We start from the raw sequence: 26,568 nt of genomic DNA, 5'->3' as shown, positions 1-26,568 counted from the left end.
ATAGGGGTGACTACTGGCCAACATTGTGATCTGTTCCCTTACCTGATAAAAGGAGTAAAACCTAGAAACAATCAGAAATAATCTTTTCCATATATCCAATTAGCTAAACTCCTAAAACATATGTTAAACAGATTCCATCTTGGGATCCAGAAGGAAAACTATCGTTTCCCTTCTTAATATTATAGGAACTTCCTACACTGATAAACCCTTGTCACTTTTTTTAATCCTTCTCATTTTTTGCACTGTAAAAAAATAACAAAAGTATACAAGTGCTTTGTCAAGTTAGAATATTAAAAATAATTTAGGTATATCCTGTCCTGGACTTCCAAAAACTTTTTAAAGATGTATTTATTTATTTGAAAAAGATAGAGAAGGGGAGGGAGGTGGCAGAAAGAGAGAGAGAGAGAGAATCTCATGCAGACTCCCTGCTCTGTGGGGAGCCCAACCTGGGGCAGGATGCAGGGCTGACAGCAGGGCTGATCCCACGACCCACGAGACCACGACCTGAGCAGAAAGCAAGAGTTGGACATTCAGCCATCTGAGCCACCCAGGCGCCCCTGGATTTCTAAACTTCTGGTCACTGTGTTATGGGAGTCACCTCTGTGCTCAGTGGCAGCACTGACGGCTCTAACAGGCATACGTCCTCCCATTTAAAGCTTAAAAGTTAAAAATCTTTATCTCCAGGAGATAGGCCTTCAAGGTTGTTTATGATTTCAGCACGCTATGGAAACAAAGGGGGTTTTCTCTGTAGACACCTCTAATTAAAAATGGGAAAAGACAGGTCTTAAAATCACACTGATTAGGCCTGAAGCCTGTATGAACACCTGTGGAGGTGAAAGGAGGCTCCTGGAGGCTCCAGACACAGCAAGCGGGTCTTGTGTTTCTACTATTTCCGGTACCATGAAAACAGTAGTCCAGCTGGATTTGACAAATCTATAAGACTCCAACCAGATAACCCAACTGACCCTACACAAGCAATAGACAGTAGACACCCTTAACCTACGTTGGTTCAGTCGACCGACCTGCTCAGCGACCGTCGCAGTACTCTCTGCCCTCTGACTACTGTTTCCTTCCCCTGTCTTTCCAAAACAAGCACATGAGCCAACAGTCTGTCCAACTGCCTATTTGGGTCTCCATCCCTCAAACTTCTAGCAAGGACCCTAGAACTAAAGCTATGAACCCAAATGGTGCTATATTTCACCCTAAAACTAAGAATCACATTTCCCTTTATCTTTTTTTTTTTTTTTAAAGATTTTATTTGACAGAGAGAGAGATCACAAACAGGCAGGCAGTTGGGGGGGGGGGGTAGCAGGGCAGCAGGCTCCCTGCTGAGCAGAGAGCCCAATGCGGGGCTCGATCCCAGGACTCTGAGATCATGACCCGACCTGAACTGAAGGCAGAGGCTTAACCCACTGAGCCACCCAGGCGCCCCTCCCTTTATCTTTAATACCAGAATATTATTAATCCCAAGACACCTAAACTAGGCTCCAGGCCCCAGTTACTAACCAATGACACTGGTATATCCTTGAGCCCCAAAAGAGCTCAGGGACTCTGAGAACAGGAGAACACATGAGCGTGAGGATCCACAGTCAGGGTCAACGGCCTTCCTCAGAGAACTCCACAGACACTGGTATGGATCTATTTCAATCCTCTCAGGGTACCTGTATCCCCCACCCAGACCAATTCAAGTACAGACTAATTGTTAAAAGTCCAGTATCCCATGCAGCGTATGTATATCCTCTCCCAACATAACCACCCAATCATTCTCTGTGACATCGGATAATCGTCCCCTGCACACCAAGTCAGATGAACTCTCCAGTAACTTGTATTTATTAATAGTTCCACGTGACACGTTGCTGGGAAGGGTCTGAAAACCGGCAGTTCACCAGTTTGTAGGAGGATCTCTAAGCCAGCTAGGAGCTCCTAGTTGGGAGCACAGGGTCATACAATCATACATTACAGGGAGCTATGGCACATGGAACATAGCAGCTCACCTCTCCAGCAAAAACTCATCGGCTCCCAGTCCTAGATACTATGGTTCTTCTCGACTCTTCACGGGACAGCCAAGGTGGAAACTGTACAACAGGTATCCTGGGTAAATAATTTAGGAAACGGGAAATGTCTGATGGATCACCCAAAGGAAAAAAGTCCCCTTTGTTACCCAAGACAGGCCAACCTGATCCAAGGGACTTTCCCTCTTGGGCCTTAAGCCAACTAGAAAACCAGCCATAGTGAAGGCTCCCTGGTTTCTTGTGACTGTTCTGCTGGCATCTTCCTCTGTGTTAGGTAGCTAGATATTTATTTATTTATTTATTTATTTTTAAGATTTTATTTATTTATTTGACAGAGATCACAAGTAGGCAGACAGAGAGAGGAGGAGGAAGCAGGCTCCCTACTGAGCAGAGAGCCCGATGCAGGGCTTGATCCCAGGACCCTGAGATCATGACCGGAGCCGAAAGCAGAGGCTTTAACCCACTGAGCCACCCAGGTGCCCCAGTATCTTGATATTTAAATATTGTAACATAGCCACTGCACTGAGCTAAGATCCAATTAAGGCTAGAGTAACAAAAGGAAATGAGATGGATAAAAAGGAGGTTTGGAGAAACCATGATGAGGAAAAGAGGCCAGAAGTGGCCTAACTAAAGGGCTCCAAGAGGCCGAGAGCCGAAGCCCCACAACAGACGAGCACGACACGCACCCTCCACTGTTTCCAGGAGCGCCGGCAGATAACTGAAGCTGCCTCCCCAGGCAGCCATCCACGAGCTCAAAGCCCACTTTGTCAGGTGCAGCCAATCAACCAGACGTCCTATCAAGACCCAATGTAAAGACACTGCTTAGTAACTTCCATCTTCTCTATTGTACGGGACCGTAACATCTGGTAACACGACTGGATCAACTAACCAGCCATCCCTACAACAGAGCAGAAGAGCGCTCGGCCATAACAAGGAACAGGTCCTAGTACCACAATAGGCAGAAGCCTTGACAACATTACGGTAAGTAAAAGCAGTCAGACCAAAGGCTGTATGTTGTAGGATCCATCTATACGACAATTCCAAGACAGGCAACTCCAAGGGGACAGAAAGCAGGCATGAGTCTGCCAGAGGCAAGGGGGTCGGAGTCGTGGAGGGACTGGCTACGGGTACTGGGTCTCTCTGTGGGGCCACAGAGCGTGACAGTGTTGAGGGTCGCACAGCCCTGTGTGTACACTTCAAACCACATGGAGAATTTCATGTTATGTGAACATGAATTTTATCTCCATTTTTTAAATTTGTATTTTTTAAGTATAGCTTTTCTATGGCTCCAAAATTTTAAACACCAACGGTGCTTACTATGGCAAAGATGTGGAGCAGCTAGAGCTTTTATACACTGCCGGCTGGGCTGTGATTTGATACAAGCCTTTGGAAGCGATCTCTGCGGAAGAACACCGTGACACACACCATGAGCAGCCATTTTACTCTGAAGTACATGCCCAAGAAAGACACAGTCGCGGGGTCACCAAAAGACACATGGAGTATTCATAGTGGCACCACTCATATCGTTCAAAACTGGAAACAACCCAACCGTCCATCAACAATAAAATACAAACTGTGGTGGATACTGAAATGGAATACTATACAGCAATGAAAAATCGGGGCTCCATGCACCAATGTGGATGACTCTCACAGACATTAGGATAAACAGACAAAGTGAGTCATGGCAACAGAAATCAAAATGTTGGCCACCTTCCCGGAGACGCTGACTGAAGGGAGCCATCGGGGAGGCTGCTGGGGCTGCTGCCACCGCAAACACTGATACGGAAGGTAGTAGTTAATCCTACACCAGGATACATAGGATGTATGCAACTTACAGGAGATATATTTCAATTATATAAATTTATTTACAAAATGAGAACAAAATTTTTTGCCAGAAGACTCTACACAACAATTAACCAAAAGCAATAGGCCAAGCCAAACGCCCTGGATGAAATTACTTGCCTGAGAAACAGTTACCAACCCAGCAAAGCAGCAAGTCACAGGTGCACATTTTACAACGACAACCATTCTTGATTTTTACGTTTCTGCCTAGGTCTCTCTTCTAACCATACGTGAACACGCTGTTCTGCAAAACACGGAAAATGAATGACGCTTGCAAATACAAAATTACTGTTCATTTACCATCTTCTATGAGAGGACTTCTTTAAGCACACACAGACATGCATATGTGCCTATGTATACAGTGATGACAGAGATCTTTGAGAATCTGTTGAAAAACATGAACATTTCTAAGAGAAAATGTATACACACTAAAACACAGACAATTCTGTACATGATCGCAAAGTTCATGGATCCTCTAAAACTCCTACCTGGACCCCGCTCTAAGACCAACGGCCCAGCCACGGGAGGCAAATGTCCGCCTGTACCAGCACTCATTACAAGTAATTAAAATGACCACTTCCGGGGTGACTGCACACGCAAGGAAGGAGAAAGGTCAGCTCGTTAACTTCATCTCCAGCACAACTGTTAGAGGTGGGCGTGCCCGCCGGGCCACAGCGACATCGAAGTCTATGATGAAAGATACTGCGTGGTCCGAGGACGGAAGTCTCCTCTGCGGCCAGGAGGTGACAGTGTGACACCGGGGGTCTGAGGCCCTTCAGTTAGGATACACTGTACATCTGAACAGCAGGGAGCCCCTTCAGCCCCACCTAACAATGTCCTCTGCCCCTGAAACCCTCAGGCCAAGGGGAGCCGTCCACTTGCCAGCGTGCACACGCGCACACGCACGCTACCATTGCAGTCCCCCCGCTGGGAGCAGCAGCGTGTGTGCTGACGGGTGTTGCACATCCTGTCACACACGTTGTCGGAAAGGCCAGAGAAACCTGGTGCGTCCCACACAGCCTGTAACCGGCCTTGCACCCAGCTTCCCGGGACGTCGTGGCAACGGGAAGGCGAACGCAGGAAGAGATCCTTTTCCTTCTCGTTCAGTGAGCGGCAGCGAAGGGGAGGGAAAGAACTGGGGGACGCGCGGCCGGAGGGAGGCTGGACGGGTGTGTCTGTGGCACACGACAGGCCTCGGGTCTCCTGGAAGTCGCAGTAGTAGGACTGTTCCCTTGAAACCAGGCTGAGGAGGTCATGCCTGGCTCCTAGCCGCGTCTGCTGAGCACGTCGGTCATGATACATGTTCCCGAACACATCTTTGTTACTCACTGCAAATCTCCCAGCTGAAACACGGTTAAAGTACTTTTCTACAGTAGTACGGGTAACGGAATAATACGTGTAAACATGTAAAGTCAAACAGAGTGAATGGGATGTTCAAAATCCACGCAGAAGACCTCCGTGAACTAACTCCTCTGGCGCTTCGACAGCTCTGAGTTCGCACCTGCCATTTCGCATGTGGCATCAAACACTTTCTTTACAAAGAAACTACTTCAATAGGATGCCTTCCAAGAGCAGAAAAGTCACGCCTGCATCCAGGGGGCAGGGCACTCGTCCGGACCCCTTCTCTACACTTGTGAGCACTTGGCCTTCATGGGCTGGCAGCGGCCGTCGGCTCCTTGCCATGCCCCACCGCCGCGGTGCAGAGCGGCCTCGCCCAACACAGCTCCACGCTCCCCTTCCCTGGTGCCTCTGGTCCTTAGTAAGCCGTAAGCGTGGCTCCTGGATCCCCTATGAGGGGCCCCGCTAGGCCCTGCGCCCTGTACTGGGTCCCTGAGTCCTGGGAGGGCTACAGATGCTAAAGGTTCATGGCTGTTCCCCTGAAATCACTCTGCCAACTCGAAGAAGGTGTGAGAACAGAGCCCGGCCCTTGTGATGTTTAGAGACAGGAGAGAGGAAGAGCCTCGTTGCTGGAGGAAATGGAGAAGCCGCCGGAGGGCGAGGCCGAGAGAACAGTCACGGAAGGAGCCGCCCAGCGCAGGACCTGGTCAAAGGAAGGAACTCCGCCCCCAGCCCTCCGCCCCGCTGTGGTGATGGGGGGCATAGCCTGCTGGAGGGGGTACCACAGAGCTTCCAAAGAAGAGGTGCAGACAGGAAGTGCAAGGAACTCACAGCATTGTGGCCAAGGGGAACAAAGACGGGGGACCCACTGCAGAGAAGGCGGTGGTCCTGCTGGCCCTGCACGTGGCACATGAAAGCCACACACAGACACACGGACTGGAGACCAGGTCCAGCGAGTCTGCCTGTATTCACTAAATACGGGACTAAAATCTCCCTGTGCTCAAATGGTATATACTTAGCTTCTACTGAGTAAGAAAAAACCTGGGGCTCCTGGCTGGCTCCAACTATAGAGCAGGACTTGGTCTCAGGGTTGTGAGTTCAAGGCCCACATTGGGGGTAGGGTTTACTTTAAAAAAAAAAAAAAAAAAAAAAAAAAGCAAAATTAGGTCTAGTATTACAAGATTAAAAAAAAAAAAAGCTTTTACTGAACACTGCCCATGTTGCAGCTACCTACGCAGTTCTGTACATACACGATCTCCATGCAATCCAGACACAAACCCAAACAAGCACACGCTACCCCTCCCATGAAGGACAGACAAACTGAGACATAAAACTGAGGGAGAAGCGGGGTCTGGACGTCCCTCCCTGCCCACTACCACCACAATAAACTACTAGAAAACTGTGCAGGACACAGGAAGCAACTGCTTTCATCCTGACACAGGCAGCACCTAGCCACGACCTCTGAGCGGGGGACAGATGAAGTGAGCCCAGTGCTCTGCCAGGGGCCATTTCTGCACCGCAGCACAGGGAGGGTAACCGAGAGCCTGGTGGGCTCAAGAAGAACAGAGAGGCGGGACAGCTAGAACTTGTCAGGAGTCGTGCAGAGACAAGGTTCCAATCCCCCCATGGAGCTCCCCTTGAACATTTGGGCATTTGTATTCATTAGTTCATTAAAACAGTCCTGCCTGGTGGCTCACAAAGAAAAAATTATTTTTTATTTTATTTTTTATTAACATATAATGTGTTATTTGCCCCAGGGGTACAGGTCCGTGAATCATCAGGCTTACACACTTCACAGCACTCACCACAGCACATAGCAGCGTCCGTCACCCAGCCACCCTCTGCCTACCCCGACCCCAACCCCCAGCAACCCTCAGTTTGTTTCCTGAGATTAAGAGTCTCTTATGGTTTGTCTCCCTCCTGGGTCCCATCTTGTTTCTTTTTTTTTTTCCCTCCCCTCCCCCCACGACCCCCTGCCCTGCCTCTCAACTTCCTCATATCAGGGAGATCATGTGATAATTGTCTTTCTCTGGTTGACTTATTTCGCTAAGCATAATACCCTCTAGTTCCATCCACGTCGTTGCAAATGTCAAGAAAAATTACTATTTTTAATGGGCCTAGATCATCATCTTAACACTTTAGTTTCTAAAAACTAACTCCAGAACTTAGCACAAAGAATTAAGTTAGGAGGGGCTACAGTGTCACGATGCTGATACAGGGTCTGGGCGGGCTTAAAATCCAGCCCCACAAACACGCGGGTAACAGGCCAGCAGGACCCAGTTCGGAACCGCAGTGTGGGACAGCAGGGGCTTCACAGGACCAACAATGGATTGAATATAAAGACGTTTACAAAAACCACGCGATCTGGAATGTGCTGTGTACACCATGAGGAAGCAGATGCTGGCGACTGGGCAGCGAACATTTGTCCCCTCGTCAGCAGGCAGCAGGTCACCCAAGGAGCTCATCGGGTCAGTCTGACCCTGAGAGTTTGTAAGAGCCCCACCACAAACCTACTTGCCAACAATCTGTGCCTTAGGGGCACCTGGGGGGCTCAGCCAGTTAAGCGTCTGCTTTTGGCTTAGGTCATGGTCCCAGGGTCCTGGAATGGGTCCCGGGGTGGAGCCCGGCGTCCGGCTCCTGGCTCGGCAGGGGGGTCTGCTTCTGCCTCTCCTTCTGCTCATGTTCTCGCTTACACGCTTGCTCTAATAAATAAATAAAATCTTAAAAAAAAAAAAATCTTTAACAAAGTCAGCACATGATCGCTCGCAAGTTTTGTATGGGTACCACAGCATCACGATACCTGCTCAATCTACCAGGTTACACTCATTTTCTTCAGTGTATTTATTTACTGTCCAGCTGCTACTTCATCCCCTACCCCAACCAAAACATCTTACAGTAGACTATGCATGGGGTGCTCACATGGGCGTCAGAGTATCAGAACAGACAGATACTAGGAAAGACACAGACTGGTGGTCTGGACAGAGCAGGACAATGGTCCCTGCCCCTGTGGCCCTCATGAGAAAGACCAGCACAGACCAGTACATGAAGAACATGGTGTTGGGGGTGATGTTGGGAGAACAGGTCATCGCCCAAACTTGGGGCATGGCCAAGTGCCTCCAGAATCTGAGTTCCAAGCCAAGATCTTGGAAAAAGCCATGTCCAAAGTCACACCCAACAAAAGCCATGGCTGCAGCTGTAGGTTAGGGATCCGGGAGCGGCTTTAACTCAAACAGCAGAGAAGTCGGACACAGCCTCGCTCCAGAGCAGGTGGGGAGCCCAACTGCTGCAAGGGTATGCACCTGGGCAGCACCTGAGCCCCAGGAGACCAATCTGGAAGCTTCTGTTGCAATCCCAACGGCGCTAACTACAGTCCAGGAGGTGGAAAGACTTGAGAGCCGTAAAAAGGTCAAGAGGACAGAGGCTGACTAAATCGCACACGTAAGGTTAGAGGAAGTCAGTGGCCACTTCTCTTGCTCAGGTGACTGAGTGGGAAAGTGACACCACTTCACAGAGACGCAGAACACCAGAGAGGCGGAGGCTGTCTGTCCGAGGGACGGCATGAGCTCAAAGTAGAAGTCACTTCAGTTTGCTGTTCGTTATTGGGGACACAGGCGGGAGGTGCTTCCCACCTGCTGTCGGGGGTGGGGAGCGGGGAGCTGGACATCTGGAAGCTACCTCTGGGAAGGGGATTCATTAGTCCTTTACCAGATAGATGAGCTACAGGTATTTCCTCCCATTCTGCAGGTGGCCCTTTTTCGCCCTCTTGTTGATAGGTTTCCCTTGTCATGTGGAAACTTCAGTCTGATGCTGTCCCACTGGTTTATTTTTGTCTTTGCTGTGCGGCAGAGGCTGTCGAGGAACCCTGTACACGCGGATGACCCGGCGATCTATGCCCTGAGCAGAGAATCAGCTGCTTGGCTAGAGATCCCAGAACGTTCCAGTCTGCCTGTTCGCTTGGACCAGTCTCCTTAGAGAAGAATTCTTCCACCTCCTGCCAGGATCGGGTGAAAGCCTCCTGACAGGATTCTGGGAGCCAAATAGAGAGAAAGCATGGCTAACTTCATCTAATACCCAATTTTGAGTGCAAGAGCACCATTTCCAGAGTAGAACTGTTAACAACCCACAATGGGGAAATAAGTTATCACAATAGCATTTCAACTGTTGCGGCTTTGAAGACTCACTGGTTAGGCAAATCCCTTAGATCATCAAAACTAAAGCCATCAAGACTTGAGCCATTCAGTTACTTCCTATGGACAAGATACCCTAGAGACTACAGCACAGCTAAAACTTCATCTAAATCACACAAGTAAACCTTTAAAAGAATGAGCCCAGGGCACTTGGGTGACTCAATGGATCAAACCTCTACCTTCGGCTCAGGTCATGGTCTCAAGGTCCTGGGATCGAGCCCCGCATCCGGCTCTCTGCTCAGTGGGGAGCCTGCTTCCCCCTCCCTTTCTGCCTGCCTCTCTGCCTACTTGTGATCTCTCTCTCTCTCTCTCTCTGTGTCAAATAAATAAATAAAATATTTTAAAAAATAAAATAAAAGAGTGAGCCCAGCCTGATCCCTGAGCCTGTAAGTGAAGAAGGCTGGAAATTCTCCATGGAGGCAAGTGTCAGCAAAAGCTCCACGGACAGTGGCTTCCGAGCAAGATCCTGACTGAGAAGCAGAGCATGTCGCTCACTAATGTTCACAACTGTGCCTGGCTCCCCCCATCCCAGCAACGTGACTCTTAAATTATTAGAGGCTCCTTGTCTGCAGAGTGCAAGCAGTAACAGCCCCCACTAACTGCCGTAGTAAGGGGAGAGGGCTTATTAGCAAGGTGTGTTAGAGACAAAGTCAGCGTCTGGTCCGTGGCAGCAGCAGTTAGGAGGGATACCCTGAATTCTCTAGGCTGCTGAAAGGGAGATGCTAACGTTGTTCTCCAAACTGAAATCCTGTAAGAACCCCCCCATTTAACTAATACTTCAAAAGTCCCACCATAGCCCTAAAAAAGCAACTTCCCTGTTACACTTCAAAGCTTTATGAATCTATGTCAAAAAAGGAAACAACAGACTAAGCTTCCTACTTTGGCAACATCTGGGAAGTCTGCAATGGGTAATTAAAGCCAATGACCAAGGGAAGCACAGTATTCCACAGGATTGTCCCCAAACCTTGTCCTATAAAAAGACAGGACGCATTTTTCTCAACTGAAAATACACCAGCAGTACACCATTCCATTGCGATCTTACACAAAAGTTAAGAAAACAGAATACCCATCAGGCTGGCATTGTCTTCTTAAAGACGACAATACCTGTCTTCTTTACAAACAATACTGTCAACTGACAGACAATACTCCATCAACTTTACAACAGAGTGAGATCTTCCCAGGAAAAAAGTAGCGTTAGTATGTGATACTCTAGCAGTATTTCGTTTCTGTTAGAAAAATTTAAAAAGGTTAAAAAACAGACCTTGGCGGAAATACGACATACTGGCCTCACCCTAGTTAACAAGGTCCTAGGTTTGTTCTCTTCGTTTGTTTGTAATGTCAGACAGGCTTTACACAATACAACATTTCTCTGGCCCACGTGAGTACAAGGAAACTTTATACTCACGCCCCCTAAACTCAATACATAACTTTAAACAAAACTGTATGTGAAGAGGTCTCAAGCTGTCATCCGAATAAAATCTGTAGGTCACTGAAACCACCTCCAGAGTCTGGAAAGCACAGTGTCTGCAACGAGGGGCACGCTCTCTGCGGAAGTGACCGCGACAGCGCTCTCTCCCGCCAGCGCCCTGACTGCTCTCACAACCCCACACAGAGACGTCAGAGCACAGGCAAGGGCGGTCTAGACACAGCTCCGGTCTGAAATGTTTCCACCAGGAGCATCAGCCACCGACAGAACCGCATCAGACCCTCTGGGCGGCTGAGCCACAAGAAAAGCCTGGAACTCTCTGGAACTTGTTCTGGTTCCACTCTGCAAGGAGCTGCCCTTCGTCCATAAAATCCTCACCCCAGCAACTCTCGGCCCTTTTCTTCAACCATCAAGGCTCAGTTCCCCTCCTTGCTTCCTGGTTCTGGCAAACGGTCTTCTTGCTTGTTACACATTTTTGTCTGCATTTTTTCTAACAAATCCCTTGAACGCCACACCACCTTGTACATGCAGTATCAGGGAGCAGCAGCACACTTTCCATGTACAAACAACTCTTAACCATCCTGTATGGTTTTCAAAAAACAATACATTAAGCACTTGAAATCTCGTATTTCAGATTTTATAGGGAGAGTCTCTTCCCTGCGCTTTAGGGTTTTCGGACCCGGCTCAGGGACGGTGTCGATGTGTCTGATGCTCCCTTTCCGGGCAGAGCGCGCTGCCAGGCCTCCAGAGCTACAGCGCCTGTGGGGGCCGCACACACAGTCCAGTCCTGCCGGCTCTGGGCTCACCTAGCATGTGAGACGCACAGATCCTGAGTGCAGAGCTCCACGGTTCTTTACACGAGCACCACACGCGTGCGTGTACACCCCCACCCCATCCCTGGAACACGGCTACACGAGACAGAACACGCTCCCGCTGTGCCCTGACCAGTGCCTGGCCCTCTGTGACCAGTGCCTGGCCACCAAATGGGACCAGGAGTCCCAGTACTGCGACTAGAGGTCAGGGTCTCCTAACTTTATGGACACCAGTCACGCAAATGGAAACAAGGGGACACCGCCCCGCCTGTTTTCTGAGAATGGCAGTGCCTGAAATGAAAGCGCCACAAAAGGTCACAAAGGTCACAAGAAAAAAACTACGGAATGATACCCCTCAAGCAAACAGACACATATTTCCTGAACAAAACACTGCATATTGCTCTAACAATATATAAACTGGATAAGACATCACGATCAAGTGGGATTTACCTCAGAAATGCAAGGTTGCGTCAACAATCAAAATGTAACTTACCTGGTACTTAAAAAAAAACACAGAAAATTTCTACAATCAATTCAAGAGACAGAAAAAGTACCTGACAAAATTGAACACCCTCTCATGATTTAAAAAAAAAACACACACAAAAAAAAACAACAACAAAAAAACAAACCCTCTTAGAAAACCAGGAGCTAGAAGAAGAACTTTTACATTCGACAGAGGACATCTATGAAGATAAAACTAGAACTAAACCCTGCTTCACACTGGAAACCAGCTCCCTGAGGCCAGCACGTGACAAGGACGCTGCAAGGAAGGTGCCAGTCACGGGCCACAAGACAGGGAAATAAAAGACACAAAGACCAGAGAGAAAAGGAGTTATTTTCGGATTACGTGATTATAGATTTCTTTGAATTTCCTCCTTGCTCAAGTAAACCACCAGAACTACAGAGTGACTCACAGTAAGGCTGCAAGATAGACGAACAAGATTATCTACTTCTAATACTAAGCCAAGAACTGCACAGTTAAACCTACAAGTCAAAAACCCGTCCTTTCCAGTAGCATCAGGAAAGCGTGAAGCCCTCCCCCCTACCCCACTACGACCCACCGCATGCAGCTCCGGGCGCCCCCAGACCCAGCTGACTGCATGGGTCACCCAGAAGTCACAATACTGTCCCCAGGTCACTTCTCCCAAGTTGATGCCCAGATTCGACACAGCCCCAGGGGAAACGGAAAAGAAGCAGAAGTCTGTGAGCTCCAGAAGCTGCTGTCAATGGCAGAGCACCTCGCACACCCACCCCGACCACAGGACCCTGCTGCGGACTGAGTGCCCCAGGCAACACGGAGGCACACCCATCGGAGCGCAGGGAAGGGGCCAGCGGAGCGCCGGTCCTCCTGCTCCCAGGGAAACCCCACCACTGCCTGGTTTCCCACATCGGACTCCTCTGAACCACTGACAGCAGGACACATTTTCTACAGCTTTTCGGGAAGTAACGTTATCGGAAGAAGTTACAGAAGACAGCAGATGTGGCACACAGACCTCAGTGCTGGCAGCGACAGTCAGGAACACCGCTTCGCTCATACAAATACACTCAAAGGCAAAACAAACATCCACAGCGATAACTGTTTCAAAACCGGACTCTTCTCTTTACCGAAAACTGGTAAGTTAGGAAATACAGAAAACTCAAATTTATAATGAATTCCTGACAGTATGAGCACTTACCAGCGAATCTGCAATGAAAGATTTGTGAACACTAGTTTAAAAACTCAGTTGTCACTAATCATTCGGGCACTAGAAAGAAGTTTTTTCACTTCCACAAAAGCCTCCAGGACCCTCTCATCTGCCTCTACCAGTCTGAGCCTCCGTCGCTCCAAGCAGACGAGGTGACTGAGCGCAGCAGTGCGCCGCGCTCCCGGCCGGAGTCCAGCAGGTGCCGGCCCTGGGAGGGCCCGGCGCACAGGGCAAACAAGCAGGCCCCAGCGTGCGGCAGCTGGGGAGAAGCGTGAGCAGGAGCGGGTGCCGGGGACAGATGGGGACAGTGGTGCTGACAGGAGGGTGTGGGGGCGGGGGACACACTACAGGGTTCATGTAATTACCGCTCCACGCGGAGCCTGGGGGCGGGGCACGAGAAAAAGCATCAGCTGGCGTCCCCCGGCGCCCCCGCACTCGCCGTAAGGGTCCCTCCAGGGAGAACATGGGACCCTTGAGGCCTCTTCTCCAAACACAGTGAGGAAAGTGAGACGAGAGGAGAGACCGGTCATTGGAATACCCACCACACGAGTTTTCCGCTCGAGGGAGACGATGGCAAGGGCCGAGAAGGGCCGGCCGTGCGCTCTCGTGCGGACAGCAGAAGTACAGGTGCGCGCTGCACAGAGAACGCGCTGGCCGGGCCGCTCCTGGTCTCTGCCGGAGCACTGCCTACTGCCGCTCCTCACGCCTCACCGTGTGCTCAGCTCCCCCCGTCCCAACTCTGCAGCACCAGAAAGGCCGATATGTCCTGAACTCACCTATTCTGTAGACCACGATGCACTGGGGGTCCAAACACACTTCATGAGGCTTACCAACAACCCGGTTTAACCAAGGAGCACATCTGAGGAATCTAAGCTACAGTGGCTTGGTGGTTTCCAGGGCGCCCCCAGACAGAGGCACTGGTGACCAGAAGTGGGGACACGGGCAGACAAGGTGTGCAAAGCCGAGCGGGGGGGTCCCCCCAGGGAAGCAGAGAACACTGCCAAGTCAGTGAGCCGGGATAAGACAGAAAGGCTGGAACCACACCTGGGGAGCACGATCTTCAGGGGCAGGGAAAGGCTCACAAGAGCCCCGTCCTCACCCCTCAGAGACAACTCCCTGCTGACGGCTCTCCACAGACCTGAACGCAGGCTGCAGCTGTTCTCAGCAGGAACGCCCAGGTCTCCCTGGACGCTCCACAAACAAGCTCATTGCTCAGTGCCTTTGCCCCCAGAACTCCGATGCACGGAAGGCCTCCCCACCGTCTCCGCTGGCATGACTCAGCACCTCCTTTAGAAAAATGCCCCAGATTTCAACAATCACTGAGTGCTGATAACACGTCAGACCACATGGATTGGAAAAGCAGTAACATCTGAACTGGGCCCACAAGGAGCTGAGAACACCAAGGAGCGTAAGACAAGCGGAGAAAGAAGAGCAAGTTACTGGCCGCGCCCATGTGTGCAGAGCTGCCGCACAAAGATGCCACAGCCCAGCCCTGTCCAGATGAGAGAGACAGGGAGACAGACACACAGACACACACACGCACACCACACAGGGCCATGCCCTAGGGCAGAATCCTGAAAGTTCCGCCTTTAAAAAGAATGACTGTTGCAAGCAGAAGGAGCAGCAGAAGCGTTAGGGCGCCTGGAGAGGCTCCCCGGGCAGTGCTGTGGCTGTAACGGAGGTGGAGCCGAGGGGCGGCCAGTGGAGAGGACGCAGTCTCTCTCTAACACAGCTGGCACCGGGGCAAGCCGGGGACAGGCCGGACCTCAGTGCAGCACTCGTTCTTACTGTGGGCCTACTGTGTGCTGGGCCCACGAGTCGCTCCTTCGTGCTGGGCACTCAGAAAACTCAGTCACTCTTCTGGAAAGCATTTGACACCTTTCACCGTAAAGGTATAGATGTCTGGATTATTTACATACATAAGCTATAAAATAAATGCACACACTTACATAGAGATGTATTTTGAACATCTTCCCCACGAGTCCATTAGCACCTCAAGCTGTCAGACCGGATGGCCAAGTCCCAGAGGAGCAGCAGAGGCCCACGGAGACCACCCCAGGGAAGCGAACAGGCTCTGGCAGCCCAACCGAGGCCCATCTGTTGAGAGAGCTGGGATGCGGCGTGTGTGTGGCTATAGGAAGACACTCGGCACCGAGCTGCGGCTCTCACCCAACCGTTCCTGAGGCATGTGGATCAGCTAAGCCCATAATGCATTCATTCGTTAGGGTAATATTCATTTGTGCCGACACCCTGTCAAGGAGGAGAGCGCCTGCCCATCCCTGACCGTGCTGATTTACTCCTTAGCCAAGAAGACAGAAAGCGAGCAAGAACGACGTGGCACAGTCTTCCCAGCTAAGTGCCGTGCAAGGCCAGGAGACGAGGCTCGGGGAGATCAGGGCGGACGCCAGGGCGCACGCGGTCCTCGCTGACACGGCTGAGAGGTCAGTCAGGCTCAGACCGGAGAGGCCAGGAGGAGCAGGCCACGCAGGCAAGGAAGGGGCAAGCTCAGGTATAGACGGCCTGACCGAGAAGAGCTTGGCTGTCTGAGGTGCTCCCGAGTCAGAACGGCCACACGAGTGATGAGCCAGAGGCCACCGGCCCGAAGCCCGAGACGCTGGGAGCAGTCACGTCGGGGGAGGCCTGGCAGGCCACGCTAAGGGTCTACAGTTTTATCCAGTAAGAGCCACCGGGGAGGAAAGGAGATAGCGCGGCCTTCTTGCTTTTGTAAACGCACTCGGGCAGCTTCGCGAAGGACGAAAAGGTGGAAGCAGGGGAGCTCCGACAGGAAGCGACTCCCACAGCCCGGAGGGGGACGAAGGTCGCACGGTGCAGAGTGGATGTGGCCGGGAGGGCGAGGAGCTGCAGACTTGTTCTGAAGACCCAACTGTAAGGGCACGAAGACGGGCCCATTCCACGAGGCAGAAAGTGTCCGAGAGGCATCCCGGGTCTGTGGCCGGAGCAAGTGAGGGGGCGGAGACCCGGCATGTTTACTAAGACAAGGAGGATCTGGGGAGGGACAGATTTCAGGGGCACCGGTTACGAGACCGCTCGCTGGCCGATGAGCATTGGGCGTTTCGGAAACATACAAACGTAGAGGCCAGGAGGCGGCTGAGCTCCGCAGTGAAGACGGGCCGCGCACAGAACCACCCGGACGCAGGCAGCGCAAGCGGGAGTTAAAAATACCGATGCAGAAAAAGCATGACCCAGCACACAAGTGAACGGTGAGTGGTATACTCCATCTCTATCCGCTACTGAAAGATCCAGAAAAAACCCTGACCGCACACTTAACCCTAATGAGCGCGGCCCTCCCAGCATCTGAGCGCGAAGCAGACATGGCACATGCTCAGGTCACCAACGGACCTTCCGAGCAGGGCTTTCTGCATTCGGTGACCTTGAGACCAAACACTGCACCGCAACATCTAGCTTTACCTCGATGCTCGGGATTAAAGCCACCGCTAAGCCTAGGAAGTCACGATATAGTTGAACACATGTTACAACAAAGTCGGATTAAGTATGTGAAAACACTGTATTCTGTGAAGTGACCTAATGCGGTTTCCTTTATCATAGAGGTCCACTGAACTGTATCACAGAGACAGCCACAGATTGTCATAGGATACCGTGAAGGTTTCAGTTCAAAGTATACAAATATAGCTCTGTTCTATTATTTTTAGCCGTTCTACTAAGTATTTTGTGTCTTCTTAAATTGGGACACTGCAGTTTTTGAGGTTAATGTGACTGATAAAATCAAATGTGAGGTTTCGAATATCTAACTGAGAAGAGAGATTTACAGTCTTTGCACTTGAGCATTTTATTTTGTCTTTATCTAAAAGTGGTAACTTTTAAACTTGAAAATAACCATTTCAGCCATTTCTACACACCAACATCTTTGCCTTTATCACACAGCAAAAACTGACCAGAATAGAACCTAGGGCTTCCTGCCTTCCTGGCCTGGTAGAGAAGTGTGCTGAGAAGCTGGCACACTGGGTGCCCCCGGGGGAGGCGGTGTACTCAGCCCTGGGAGGGGGACAGGGTGACAAGCTCCTTATGTCATCAGAAACCTCCTCTTGCACATCCAGAAGCAAGACCACTTATCAGAGGGGACGGCCTGCTCCAGCCCTACGAACGCAATGATTCTAAGCCTGATGCTGTCCCTACTGCCCCCCCTCTTCCGTGCGTGCGGTTCTGCTCTCCTTCCTAAGCCTGACCGCTATCAAAATGGCATCCCAGTTAAAAGGTCTCTACTCACTCGTTCTGCCAGTCAGCAAATGTAATGGGAAAACAAGCTGCCTCCATCAGTTGCTTTGGGACGAGCAAACACCTCAGTCCCGTGTCCTCTGATGCCCATATTTCTAGAGTCACCCTGAATTTCTTAAAAACCCAGCAGTCGGTTATTTTAATACCCCTCTGCAACTCGATTCATATATTGAGTCTAGGCCAGACTTAGTGGAATCAGAGCCTTATTGGCAAGGATCAGTGCTGACAGAGGGCTGTCACACCACGGAGGTGGCACTGTGCATATGGGTCCCAACAAGTCCGGGAGAGACCGAAACCTTCCACAAGTACAGCAGAGAACGCTCTGCCCTGGGGTGTTCGTTACTGGTAACGCTCAGTGACACTGCGGTCCGCATGCTCTCAGCTCTGTTACAGTTCCCATACCCAACATCCTTTAAAACTCAATGGTGTGAACTTAACTCAGCGAAATCTTTAATTTATGCCTAGTTAGGTGGTAAAGAGACAGGTGCTTTGTTCAGATAGCATCCTGCTGAAAGAGTGCTAACACCTCAGGCTTTAGAAATGTCTAAAAGGGGCACTGGCTTGGTCCGCGACTTTCTTAATCTCAGAGTTGTGAGTCTGGGCCCCACACTGGATGCAGAGATTACCTACAAAGAAAGGAAGGAAGGGAAGGAAGGAGAAATGTTTAAAAGCCTAGATGAGAGTGGCTAGATGATGCCGACAGGCTGGGAAGCGAGAAGCAATCTAACAGTGAAACTGTGGTCGGGTGCAAGCACCTCCACGTCCTGGAGTTTTAAGCTGGGGTTGCCTGAGTGGCTCAGTGGGTTAAGCCTCTACCTTCAGCTCAGGTCATGATCCCAGGGTCCCAGGATCGAGCCCCACATCAGGCTCTCTGCTCAGCAGGGACCCTGCTTCCCCTCTTTCTCTGCCTGCCTCTCTGCCTACTTGTGATCTCTGTCAAATAAATAAATAAAATCTTTAAAAAACAAATTTTTTAAAGCTAAACACTAAACTGAATCAGCCTGAGGGTCCACTTACAATAATGCAGGTCTTTATCCAGTGCAGGTTCTTCCTTTAAAGAAATCTTTCCTGAGTAGGTTAACAGGATACTTGAAAATACTCTTAAAAATGTGTATTTAGGGGCATCTGGGTGGCTCAGTGGGTTAAAGCCTTTGCCTTCAGCTCAGGTCATGATCCCAGGGTCCCGGGATCCAGCCCCGCATCTGGCTCCTTGCTCAGCGGGGAGTCTGCTTCCCTTCCTCTCTCTGCCTGCCTCTCTGCCTACTTGTTATCTCTGCCTGTCAAATAAATAAATAAAATCTTTAAAAAAAAAATTTGTATTTAATTCTTTATTATGGACTTCATCCCCCAGGGGTAACATTCACTAGTATTTTAAGCAGATAAAATATCTGGTCTTATTCATACACGGGTTACACAGCATTTCTAACTTCTAAACATGCTTCCCAAATACTGTCTTGAATGTTACAACGAAAACACTGTATTTCATTATTTATATTTTTATACAAATAAAAACCCTAACAGCATTAAATTGGAAAATACTTATTCACAGTATTACTGACCCTTAGTGATAAACCCACCTTAAATAACATGGAGTTTCAAATTAAATACACAATCTTTTTTTTTTTTTTTTTTTTTTTTTTTTTTTTTTTTTTTTTTTAAAGATTTTTTATTTATTTGACAGAGAGATCACAAGCAGGCAGAGAGGCAGACAGAGAGAGAGGAGGAAGCAGGCTCCCTGCTGAGCAGAGAGCCCGATGCGGGGCTCGATCCCAGGACCCTGAGATCATGACCTGAGCCGAAGGCAGTGGCCCAACCCACTGAGCCACCCAGGCGCCCCTTAAATACACAATCTTTACCGCGAGTACAGAAAACCAATCTTTGAGTGAAAGAAGAAAGATCGCACCCCTCTTTTCCCCACCAGTCCTATTTAAGCTCAAACCAGTCTCTTTAGTCTTTAAGAACTTCCACATCACAGAACGGATATGGGTGCCTTAATTAAAAACACACAAAATAAAACTATCAGAGACACGGAAAAGATAACGTACTGAAAATGCGGTTCCATGAAAGTACTCTTATTTACTTTTCTAAAAGCTACCTAGTTGGTTTTATGCCAAGAGCTGTAAACCTATACCACATCAATTTCCATTTTTCCTTAAATTTAATTATAAATCTATTTGAAATAAAGTCTGAAAGACTCTTATCCACCTTTTTAGTACAAAAGCATGAATCTGAATAAAATTTAAACCAAAGAGATTTTTAAGTTACGTATACCTTTAGCCCAACAAACTGGGAATGGACTACAGCCGCTCTTCTCCATACAGACGGCACCTGCTGGTCTCAGGGCCGCTCGGCCCGCCAGTTCCAGCCACATAAACTCAGGCCTCTCAAGATCAGACCAGGCGTCCGCGCACCAAGTCCCCGTTCACCGCTCCCACAGCGTTCGCTTCGATCCACAGCCACACTAAGTTTCCCCTGTGTGCTCCTTTTCTCAGAGCTTGAAGCAAAATTTGGGAGGTGCTCCTTCTGTAATATTTTCCAGCAGCTTGAAGTTACAGAATCTTCTCCTGCTTCCGCAATCTGAAACACAGACCATCCTGGCTAGATTGAGCTCCGGAGCAGAATGAAACCAGCTAGTAATGTGACCCCAAGGGCCTGTGCTCCTAGATTCATTCAGGGAAGGGGAGAGGGAGGGAGGGAGGAGAAAAAGAAGGCCAATAGGCAGCAGCTGATTAATATGCTAATCCACCAGGCCGCTCCACTCAGCTGGCAGACCTCTGCTCCCAAACCCAACAGGCCATTCTGAAACTGAGTAAGCTGCAAATCAGGTCTGCCCCAGATCGCGTCTGTAGACGGCTCCTCCAACAATTCCTGTTTTGCAGTCATGCCTCTGGCCTTTCACCAGCTTAATTCTGACCTTAAGACTTATGATAATTGCCCTGATGAAAAATGAGTAATACTGGGGGGGGGGGGGGGATCTTGATCAACATTAAAAACAAATCTGTAAAAACTATGTCTATAGGAACCCAGATATTTCCAAGGTAAAGATATTTTCAGATTGATAGTTTCAAAGTAAGTTTGCAAATTTATAAAGGTTCTTAAGCAAACAGGTAAAAACAAGAATTTGAAGTTACAAGATTCTTTTAAAACTAGCTAAGAAAATACCAAGGAATCCAAAATACCTGATTCCTTCATTTCAGAACATGAGTGAGTACTACACTCATGCTCCTAAAAAAAGAGGGCAGAAAAAACTCGAATAATCTGTACTAGTAACTTTGTTCAAAAAATGTAAAGCTACTTATACTCACACTTTTTCCACTCAAACTGAGAGGCAGTCTCGGGCGTCTCTGAAATGTAGTTCATTAAACACAACACACTCTGGCAGTAAGACAGCCTGTTGTCAGAGCACACACGATGCACATGCAAGACACACGGTTCAGCTCTTCCATTACGTGGGTAATTCTGTTTGTAGCAAATCCCGTTAACGAAGAAAAAACCGAGTCCTCTACTTAACTGTAAACACAACTAAGACTTTACGAATTCACGAACTTGTGAAAACAAGCGCTGAAAAAGGCTAGGGGAACAAGAGGCCTATCTGTGTCCAGTGACGCCCAGGACGGCTAGTTTCAGTTCTGACACACTACTCTCGATGACGGCTTTGTCTCCAGGCCTTACATTCAGCCTCCTAAGAGCAGTCGGAGCTCAAATAACTGAGATGCCCCCAGTGAAAACATACCATTCACCAGCGTGAACTCTGACCCCAGGCGACACTGGGAAGCAGAGGGGCCCCAAAAAAACACAAGTGAGTGAGCTAGGAAAGAACCAGAAGAAACAAGCAGACAGATCACCATTGCCGAGGAAACTAGGGACACGAAGGCCTGCTCTCCTCACAGGAGGAGGCCAAGCATACTCCATGATTAAGTCTGCTATCCGGCCCAGGCCCCTGGGAACGGCCTGGGGTTTAACCTGAACCACCAAGCCACAGACACAGCAACAGCACAAGCGAACCCTCAGTCTCTCTTGGAACTAAGGGCTCGAGTTACAACATAGAAGCTACCTTTACTAGTTGCCAACAGTATTTTACTCACCCAATTTTTACATCTTCTAAGCAAAATCAGTGCCGTCACAGCTTTGAAAGATGAGTTAAAGAGGGAGTCAGACAGCTTGGAAGAGACCCAGCTCCGCCGAGCCCACGCGTCGCCCCAGAAGCCAGAGGTCTTCATGTGCGCACACCCGGAACGGGCTTCTGAGCCAGAGCGACGGAGTGCCACCGCGCCACCTGCACAGCAGGGAGAGGGGCCGGAGCCAGGAAGTGGCGGTGGAGGCGGGGGCCCCCACAGCAGGAGAGGAGGGGACAAGAGCACAGATGTGGGAGCGCTGCAGGTGAGGGAGAGACCCCAAGTCTCTGGCTGCAGAGTGACGGGGGCGGGGGGTGGACAACACGACGGCCGCTTCCTCACCCACCTGCCCGCCCGCCAAGCTGATCTACATTCATGTCCGTGTCCAAACAGCAGCCCCTCCTGTGCCAAGGCCTGAGGGTACAAAAGATGACGGGATCCAAGGAGCAAAGACCCCTCCAGGCTGCCTAGCAGAGCCCAGCCAGAAGCAGCGGCCTGAAGAGCGGAGAAGAGGACGGGGCTCGGCCCAGAGGGGAAGCTGCTGCGCGGCCGGGCGCCCCCAGAGAAGAGCAGCGCGACCGGAGCACGACCACGTGGGCAGCAAAGACGAGCGCGCGCGCGGGCGGTGGGGCCCGGCCTGTGGCCAGAGGGCTGAGCCACAACACAAGGACGAGTCCCTCAGTGACGACATCACTCCTGCTTTCTTCCCATTCAACAGGAAAGCCCGATTATGCTCTCAGACCCCCGATCCAGTGACGTCCCGGGGAGAGGAGGAAAGGCTAGCGTGCCGTGAGGGAGACCGGGGGGCAGTCCTGCGACGCGCTCTCAGCAGGACACTCCACAGGCGGACGAAAGGCCGTCGTTCCTTAAGAAGCTCTGTAGCTTCTTTAAGAAACTCTTCATCGTATCAGTAGAGTTAAAAGCAACCCTGGGAAGTCCTCCCTGATAGGTAAACTCTTCAATCAAATTTACAAGACAGAACGATGGGCTCCGACCCCACTCCGCAGTCATTCTGGACTCTTCTCTCCTCAAAGCAATCCATCAGCAAAACCCAATATCCTTGCCTTTACAATAAATCCAGCCCACATATGTGCCCCCGTGTCACTGGCATCCAGGCTGTCTGTGGTCGTGGGCCCCGGGCCGCGGCGATGGGACCCGCCACCGCCCTACACTCTCTTCCCCACCAGCAGCCACATCAACGGCTCGCGAAGCCCATCGCACCATCACTCTGCTGCTGAAACTCACAGCGCTTCCCAGTTCTGCCCACAGCGGGGTTGACGACACACTCAGCAGGGTCCGCAAGGCCTTGACCTGCACCCTCCATCTCGCCCCGGCCTGGCCCCGTTTCCTGGGCTCCGACGCACCGAGCTCCCCGCCGTCCTCTGCCCACACCAGGCGTGTGCCCACATTTAAGACTGCCTGTCCCATGCCCTCCCCCTGCTTCGGCCCACAGCACTGACATCTGCTCCAATACCACGGGACCGACAGAACATGTGTTGTCTGACGCCCCCACTACACCCCAGTCTCCATGTCAGGAAAGAATCTGGTGTGTTCTGCACATACGGCCTTCTGGGCCTTATTACTGAGGTGGTCAGTAAGAGGCATGGGCCACATCTGTCACCACATCTGTCACCTCCAGGTAACAAGGAGATGGCAGGGGGAGTCTCTCTTCTCTTTTAGAGGCCGTGGCCACAGCGAGGCACCTAGATGCTCTTGGTGTCAGGACGTGCACGAAGCTCAGCACCGGCGTGGCCTGCCTCGACGCCGGCACCGCTCCACCTGCGAGGCCGCTCGCAGCTCAGGGGCTTCGTGAGTACGCACTGAGTGAGTGAGTAAGTAGAGAAACTGACCCAGAATCCAGGAAACCACGTGGACCACCTCTCCCCATCCCCCGTCAGAAACACATCCCGGACTGCAGCGGTCTGCTACTCCCGGGAGAATTTCCGCGGCCAACTTCCATACAACGTAAGTGACAATGCTGTGTGAGATGAGACAGAAATCCAGCAAACAAGGTGATGCGCCAGATCAGGAAGCAGAAAAGGGAACTCCAGGACCCTCCGTATGTGTGCAGTTCTGCCCAACACAGCTCCCCTACAGAGACCGGCCTTAGGTGAGAAAGTCCCTGGAAGAACTATTCAGAAGAAAAGTCGCTTCTCTCTCTCTCAAGTAAATAAAATCTTAAAGGGGGGGAGGAGCACCTGGGTGGCCCAGTGGGTTTTAAGCCTCTGCCCTCAGCTCAGGTCATGATCCCAGGGTCCTGGAATCGAGCCCCATGTGGGGCTCACTCCTCAGCAGGGATCCTGTTTCTTCCTCTCCCTCTGCCCCCTCCACCCCGTGCTTGCTCTCTCTCTCTCTCAAAGGAATAAATAAGATCTTTAAAAAAAGAAAAAAGAAGCTGTTTATAAATGTCACCAAAGCCATATCTGACTCTCATGTTTCTCATGTAGTTACACGGTTTTATTTGTTGGCTTTACTAAGACTTGAGGGCAGTACTTCTTGGAAGAGCAAAGCCCCAGTAAATGCTTTCAAGTCAGCTAATGGGAGGAATGTGAGAGAAAACTGTAATTCATATTATATATACAGAATTCAAAATTTACCTTTCTTCTATGTTTGCATTAATCAAGAGTTATAGATTCAAGTAAAATCAACACCATTACACCACGAAAGCTCCGACTAGCAGCTGACCACCACAACACGCCCTCACTTCCAAAGCCGGGCATCACATCCTGAACTTAATTCTGTAAGACTCACAGAATTATCACTTCTTTGTCATTGTGCCTCACTATTTCCACCACAAGACAGAAATAACTTTTCTGAAAATTTAATCTATCAACAAAAATTAAGACTTGTTAAGGACTAAAGAAGTTTAGTCATGAGGAAGGATATAATCACGTTCTGAAGACACAGCGATAACAGGTCTCAAAATACAACATACTCCAAAAGGTGACGGTATTACTCGCAGTCCTTGCAGCTTCCAACAACCGCCGTACGCTCTCCCTCCTCTCGCGCAGAAGCAACTCTGGGGAAGCTGAGGGAGGCACTACATTTCACTGAAAGACACAAAGGACCCCAGCTCTATCTGTGAGACAAGGAAAGACTCATTTCACCATCCTGAACCTCAGTCCGTCACCCGTACAAGGACAACGGCAATACCTAACGTGAGCGGTGACTCGGCGCCTGTCATCAAGTGGCGAACGGCAGCATGAACAACACCAAAAACACAGTGCCACCGACACAACGTGGATGCCGCTGCAGGCCAGGCTCACGCCGCGCCAGGCCCTATCCTAAATACTTCAAGCACAGGGACTCGGGTATTAACAACCAGCTCCGTGAGGGGGCCTCTACCACCACCACCACCACCCCCCACCGTGTGAGAGATGATGAACAGAAGCGCAGGGCGGGCGAGGAGTGACCTGTCTGAGGCCACAGACCTCCTGCGGGGCAGGGCGGGGCGGGGCGGGACGTCATACACTCCCCTGCTGCAGGAATTCACCAACAACCAGCAAGTTCACGAGCCACACGGACACGCGGACATACCGAGGAAACGGGAAATGAAGCAGCATGTTTGATGCCACAGCTAAGTGGTCACTGGAAGAGCTGGCACCAGCACAGGGACACCTGTCAGGGCACAAACTCAAGCCACCACCTGTAATGACACTACCTCTGGAGGCTGCAAAGGCTTCCAGAGAAGCAGGGAACAGGCCTCACTTGGCGCATAAAGGATGAGTGAATCACAGCAGGAATAGGAGACGACAGGCCGCTCTCATCCCCACACAACACTCCCATTCACCCAATCCGGCGGCTCCCGTGACAGTCCTGCGCAGTCTGCAATCCCGCCCCCGGCTGCAGATCAGGCCACCGCGGGACATGCTGGACACGAGGCTGGGACTGGGGAGATGCACCAGCACCAGGAAACAAGCACAGCAATGAATGAAGCAACGCAAGGCGTGTCGGAGAGAAGGGAAAGCGCAGCTCTGGAGAGGCAGAAAATTCTGAAGTCATTATCAATTTCAACAATACCCAACTAGAGTATTTTCCCAGACACGAACAGCCACCTCCCGTGTGTTTTGCCACAGAGGAGATGAAAGCTAAATTCTAGGTTTAGACACTGTTGGGAGGTTACTTGCCACCAAATTAAAAAGAAAAAAAAGGCCCCTGAGACCTCAAAGAAGATGCCACTTGAGTTTTTCAAATATACTAGCAGAGGCCTGACAACACAGAACAGCTCCAGAAACTTGCCAAAACTGTCAACCTAACTGCAAGTGTCATAAAACAGAGGGGTGCTCCTAGCTAATACTGACCAAATAACACACACTAAAAGACAGTCAAGTCACGCTTTACCTGAGCGTTGCCACCACCGAATAAACTCTGTAGCTTCTGCTCTAGCGGCCTGCACATACGCAGCCGACTCACGGCACCACTTTGTCGCCACAGCTGACTTGACCCAGTCAGCGCGTTCCACCCACAGTGTGACCACTCGCCTGACCGAGCACACAGCCGGGTGCCCTGTGAGGACTGCGGCAGAGAAAACCTCGGTGGCTCGTGGGCAGTCGGGTGTGCGGGAACACCCACACAGCCACACAGGAAGGCCCGTGGGTGGCAGGGGCCCTGCAGGCGAGCGGGACCCGTCTCCCACCTACGCTGCCCATTTTCAGGAAGGATCAGGAGCATCGTTGGGGTCCGGTCCTCCCCCAGCCGTCTCCTAAGGATAGCCCCGAAGGAGGTGGTTCCTCTTCTCGAACACAGATACACAGTGGTGAGTTTTCTAGTCAAAGGCCCTCCTCCATGTTTTTGGTTTCCTCGCTCTGGTATCAACAGATACTCTTCCCACTTAGCAAGAAATTTAGAGTCATTTTTCCAATTCTCCCTAAAACTTTTTATCATTAAAAAATGTTAA

At 50.4% G+C, this 26,568-nt stretch overlaps 1 protein-coding gene across 14 annotated transcripts in view; it reads right to left on the bottom strand.

The window, feature by feature from the left end:
- Nucleotides 1-26,568, bottom strand: part of PTK2 (protein tyrosine kinase 2) — a 248,122-nt gene that overhangs the window by 172,768 nt on the left and 48,786 nt on the right. For 2 of the 14 annotated variants that reach the window (XM_059165536.1, XM_059165540.1), the window contains one exon: nt 24,607-24,721. The exons of 5 other annotated variants lie outside the window; for them this stretch is intronic. Coding sequence is in view for 6 of the 9 variants with exons in the window: in XM_059165529.1 (XP_059021512.1) it covers nt 19,828-19,927 (100 nt within the window). In the remaining 3 variants the exon portion in view is untranslated. Of the gene's footprint in view, nt 1-1,994; nt 2,013-19,827; nt 20,037-24,606; nt 24,722-26,568 lie in introns of those variants that run through there. 7 more of the 14 variants (XM_059165532.1, XM_059165531.1, XM_059165529.1 and 4 more) reach the window with 6 other exon arrangements.

The sequence above is a fragment of the Mustela lutreola genome, chromosome 3, assembly GCF_030435805.1.
Source record: "Mustela lutreola isolate mMusLut2 chromosome 3, mMusLut2.pri, whole genome shotgun sequence".
NCBI classification, from domain to species: Eukaryota; Metazoa; Chordata; class Mammalia; order Carnivora; family Mustelidae; genus Mustela; species Mustela lutreola.
Note: the sequence above shows the minus strand (reverse complement) of the source record. Positions and strands in the feature narration are given on the sequence as shown.